The sequence below is a fragment of the Ostrea edulis genome, chromosome 2 (genome assembly GCF_947568905.1).
Source record: "Ostrea edulis chromosome 2, xbOstEdul1.1, whole genome shotgun sequence".
NCBI classification, from domain to species: domain Eukaryota; kingdom Metazoa; phylum Mollusca; class Bivalvia; order Ostreida; family Ostreidae; genus Ostrea; species Ostrea edulis.
Genome location: NC_079165.1, coordinates 103,669,053 through 103,674,521, shown reverse-complemented (window position 1 = coordinate 103,674,521; position 5,469 = coordinate 103,669,053). Strand labels below are relative to the sequence as shown.

Sequence of the window (5,469 nt, the reverse complement as noted above, 5' to 3'; positions counted from 1 at the left end):
GTGCCAGATCTACGAAATGAAAATAATCAAGATTATTTGATACATATCAAATAGTCCACAATTAATCAAGATTGGCTAATACAGTTCGTACCGTTTACGAAATAAACCTGGTTCGAACTATCTTGCCTCTTACAATTCCGCCTAACGGGGAACAAGTTAACTTTTCATTCTGCTCAAACCTTAGATTCAACACATTGTGAAAAATGATTTTCTTAATGACAATCCATTGCCATCGAGCTAATTTATTAACATCGTGCTATCGTATACGCAGCCAAACAATCCTTTACCAGTGCAGCAACAGGATGAAGCCAAAAAAAAAAAAAAAGGACAGATAGAAGCAATACCGATCGATTGGTTTTTTATTTGTTTTGCCCATGGTGAAGATAACGAACTGTGACCTATCTAATTCCTATAAGCAATACAATAAAACATCTCTTCCAACAATGGAATCGTCACCACTGTCGGCGATGGGTTGCTAAACTTTGGCCCGAGTTAGGCGTTTTCTCGGCCCCTTAGCGGGGAGCCTCAGCCTGTAATGTTATGTGTACCCGATGAGGTGAGATGGCAATGGATATGCCTAAGCACAGAACACAATAACGTGTGCCACCATTTATTAGCTGGTACTCTTTTTGTTTTAACTGGTTACGTAAGAACAAGTAAATAATAATCAAAGAACCATTGATATCCGGAATCCGGAATGAGTCAGAGTTGATAATATTACAACTTTTCCCTTACAAAAGTTTAATGTCATTAAACTGAAGTTCATACACTAGTCAATGAGTTATTTTCCTTCAGATTAATAGGACTACACATCATAACAAAATTTGTAACTTCCTTAGTATGACTAATGACTTGGGTAGACTGACCAGTCATATAAAACACTAATAATAATGCAATGGGGATTATTCTGCCCCAGTTCACAAACACGAAAAAAAAGTCGTAAGCACAAGTTATTCATAACTGACACATCCTAGAATCTATTCGTCAAAACGCTTCGGCTTCCGCACTTCTCTACCAGATCGCGTCCGATAATTTTCAGCTTCCGGTGTGGTTTTGGGTTCCATAGCAATAGAATTCCTTGAATCATCAAGTTCTGGTAAGCTGTTAGTTGCATCATCAGGTAAAAACACTGGTTTCTTTCGGAATGTCTTTTCCTTGGAGATTAGAATGTCTTTGCGATTTCTTCTGTATTTGTCGCCTTCTGGTGTGGTCATCCAGTACGATCGATTGTCGTTCTTCGTCACATAGCCCGGTTTCCATTCATCCTTGTGTCTGAAACGAACGGCTTGTCCCTCAGAGATTTCTGGCTGAACTCGAGTTGATCGATTGTAGTAATATTGTTGCCTTCTCTGCGCATCTTCTCGATCCTCGCGAACTTTAGTATGCTTCACAGTTCTTGGCCTGAGTTGTTTTTTGGTGATGGGTAATATAGATTCCAATTCCCTGCTCATTAGTAACTGCGCTGGCGATCCAGTATCAGTAGGTGTGTTCCTATACTCTAATATACCCAAGTAGGGATCACTTCCATCTATTCTCGATTTCTCCAGTAATCGTTTGACTGTTTGGACGGTCTTCTCCGCAAGTCCATTTGCTTGTTGGTGGTACGGGCTGGATGTCATGTGCTGAAAATTCCACTCCCTTGCAAATTGTCTGAATTCCTGAGAAGTGTACTGTGGTCCGTTGTCGCTCTTGACTTCGTATGGAATGCCATGTCTAGCAAAAATTGATTTGAGTCTATCAATAATGGTACTACTTCTGGTGTTCGGCAGTTTTGTCACTTCGAAATATCTAGAGTAGTAGTCTGTGACCACCAGATAGTCACTGTTGTGTAGACTGAACAAATCTGTTCCTACAGTTTGCCATGGTCCTTCAGGAATCGCTGTCGAGACAAGAGGTTCCCTTGGGTTTTGGTTTCGGAAATCCATGCAAATGTTGCATTGAAGAGTCATGTCATCAATATCTTTGTTGATATTCGGCCAGTACACAAGGTTTCTAGCTCGTCGTTTGGTTTTCTCCATGCCCATGTGTCCTGTGTGTAGTTGTCGCAAGATTTCTGGTTGTAGTTCTCTTGGGATCACAATCTTTTCTCCTTTAAGAATCAATCCATCTACCACAGTAAGAAAATCCTTGTTTTTCCAGAATGCTTGTAAGGTTCTGTTTGCTACGAATGTCCTGTATGGAGGCCATTCACTCTGAATGCAATCCTTAACTGTTTTTAGGTTATTGTCACTTTCCGTTTTCCTTCGGATTTCCTCCAGAATGTTCCTGGACATGGGTACACTTTGTAAAAACACAGAATGAACAAATGTATCTAATTCCTGATTCAAAGATTGGGATTCCTGTCTGTTGACGGGAAGATATGCTCGTGAAAGCGTGTCAGCGACTACTAGTTCTCTGCCAGGCTTGTATTTAAATGTGAAAGTGTACTTCTGTAATCTACGTAAAAGTCTTTGAAGTCTTGGAGGGGCCTGTGAGAGTTGTTTGCTCAGAATTGATTCGAGTGGTTTATGGTCATTTTCGACTGTGACATCAACACCATATGTATACTGATTAAATCGTTCGAGTCCGAATGTCACTGCAAGTAATTCTTTTTCAATCTGTGCGTATCTGGTTTCCGCATCAGTAAGTGCTCTCGACGCATACGCAATAGGTTTGTCACTTTGTAGAACAACAGCTCCTAGTCCAGATTTTGATGCATCCACACTTACAATCACAGGTTTCTTGACATCGAAAAAGGTGAGAACTGGTGCTTCGGACAAAACTCTCTTGATTTCCTTGAATGCGCTTTCCTGACCTTGATCCCAGTGAAATGTCACCTCCTTTCTCAGAAGAGTTCTGATCGGTTGTGTGATATTTGACATGTTGGGTATGAATTTGGCCAAGTAGTTGATGGTGCCCAGTAGTCGTTCGACTCCTTTCTTGTCTTCTGGTGGCGGTATCCTGGTATTCGCTTCGATTTTCCTTGGATCCGGTTTCACACCATCACATGATAAAATGTGTCCAATGTAAGTGACTTCAGAACATCCGAATCTGCATTTGTCTTTATTTAGAGTCAAATTGATCTCTTTACACTTTTCTAACACTGTCCTTAACCTCTGATCATGTTCCTCTCTGGTCTTCCCCCAGACTAATATGTCATCAATGTCCACTTCTACTCCTGGAATGTGACAGAAATGTTGTGAGATTCGTTTCTGGAAGAGTTCCTGTGCACTTTTGATTCCAAATGGCATCCTTCGAAAACAGTAACGCCCGAAAGGTGTGTTAAATGTTGAAAGTTTTTGGCTCTGTGGGTCAAGTGGTATCTGCCAATAGCCACTGTTTGCGTCCAGTTTACTGAAGACTCTGGCTCCTGCTAGTCGAGTAGTGATTTCCTCAATTGTGGGTAATTGGCAATACTCTCGCTTAATCGCTTTATTGAGATCCCGTGGGTCCAGACATATCCTTAATTTGCCATTGGATTTTTCCGCACAAACGATAGAGTTGACCCATTCTGTTGGTTCGTCTACTTTTCCAATTACGCCTTGTGACTCCATCTCATCCAATGAAGCTTTCAATTCATTTCGTAGTGCTGCTGGTAATGTTCGAGGTGGGTGCACAACAGGTTGCACGGTAGAGTCAAGCTGTATGTGGTAAGGGTCTCGTAGACATCCCAAACCTTGGAATACTGATGAGAATTGGCTGAACAGGTCTGTTTTATCTTCTTTCTGAGTCATCATAGTGAGTTTAACCAATCCGAGGTCTACACATGATTTCAGTCCGAGTAGTGGAGTAGTGTCTGTTTTTGTCACAAAGAATTCCAAATTGTGATTCTTGTACCTCAGAAAACACTTCCCTATGATCGGTATGTGGTTGCCCATGTAACACTTTAATGTCACTGAAGTGTTTACAATTTGTTTTTTCACTGGCAGTTTGCTCAAGATGTCTTTGGGAATTATGTTAACTTGCGACCCTGTGTCAATCTTCAGTCTTACAGTCATTTTGTTGAATACGAGATTCACATATGCCTCATCCTTGGTAACGGTACTTGTGTTGCTATTCACTGCGTCTATGAAGAATTCCTCATCGGTAGTCACTTCACTGTGCTCCACAATGTTTACGTTTTTAGTTCTGCACATTTTGGCAAAGTGATTGGGCTTGTTGCATTTTAAACAGTTCTTCCCATGTGCTGGACACTTACCCACGTCATGACCAGTTCCACACTTTCCGCATGCTTTGACTTTGCTTTTCTGTTCTCGGAAGTTTGTCTGTTTTACACTGTGCTTCTTTTTGTCATTTCTGTTTACCTGTTGCTTGCGATACTCTCTGTCCTTTGATGATTTCTTGAACACTGCGGCTGCAGTCGCTTCTTCACTGTGTAAATCCTTGAGGTGTATTGCCGATTCCTCATTGGCTCTGCACACGCTCAATGCACTCTCCAGTGTCAATTTGTTGTCCCGAAGTAGCCTCTCTTTCACTCTCTCCGAGTTAACACCACAAACAATTCGATCGCGCAACATATCCTCTTCTAAGGCACCAAATTTACAGTTTTTAGCTATCACACGTAAATCTGTAACATACTGATCTATTGTCTCTGTTTTACCTTGTTGCCGTGTGTGGAATCTGTGTCTCCAAACCGTTATGTTTTCCCGGGGTGCACAGTATTCCTTGAACTTCGTGAACAAAGGTTCTATTTTGTCCTTGTCGTCATTCGGAATTGTCATCGTGTTGAAAATTTCACGTCCATCTTGCCCGATTATGTAGAGGAACGGACTGCATTGATCCTTTTCGTCCCGCTCGTGCATAGCGATGTTCAAATATAACCGCATGGTTTGTTCCCATTTCCTCCATCGTTCGGGGAGATTTCCATCTGATGATGAAAAATCCAATTCCGGGGGTGGTCTTATGTGCTCCATCTGACACCATGTAATGTTATGTGTACCCGATGAGGTGAGATGGCAATGGATATGCCTAAGCACAGAACACAATAACGTGTGCCACCATTTATTAGCTGGTACTCTTTTTGTTTTAACTGGTTACATAAGAACAAGTAAATAATAATCAAAGAACCATTGATATCCGGAATCCGGAATGAGTCAGAGTTGATAATATTACACAGCCTCAGCGATTTTTATCGTGCCACCTGTGACTCGGACCCGCGGTTTAATTTGACGGCCTGTTACAACTGCGATGGGTGCTGTGGACCTTTCTATCCTGGATCCCCACGGGACTAGAGTCCGAGACTAGGAGGGCAAGGTAGTGAAGCACGGCAACGTTATGGTCACCCCCCCTCTTTTAAATGCAGGAGGTACCCATTCAGCCGGTGATAGAGGTTTAATCCCGGGCGAACGCTACTCGCCTATCTCAAGGTCAACCTGAATAGAATCGTCACCACTGTCGGCGATGGGTTTCCAAATTTTGGCCTGTGCTCGGCCGCTTTGCGGGGAGCGATTTTTATCGTGCTACCACACACGGACCTTTCTAACCGGGATC

At 42.2% G+C, this 5,469-nt stretch overlaps 1 protein-coding gene across 1 annotated transcript; it reads right to left on the bottom strand.

The window, feature by feature from the left end:
* Nucleotides 1-977: 977 nt before the first annotated feature.
* On the bottom strand, nucleotides 978-4,892 carry LOC125680166 (uncharacterized protein K02A2.6-like). Its single transcript, XM_048919607.2, has one exon. The coding sequence runs from the start codon at nucleotides 4,890-4,892 to the stop codon at nucleotides 978-980; it is 3,915 nt and encodes a 1,304-aa protein (XP_048775564.2).
* Between the last annotated feature and the right edge of the window lie 577 nt (nucleotides 4,893-5,469).

Excerpts from the sequence above, each read along its gene's own strand:
- LOC125680166 (XM_048919607.2), bottom strand. The coding sequence starts at position 4,892 with ATGGAGCACATAAGACCACCCCCGGAATTGGATTTTTCATCATCAGAT.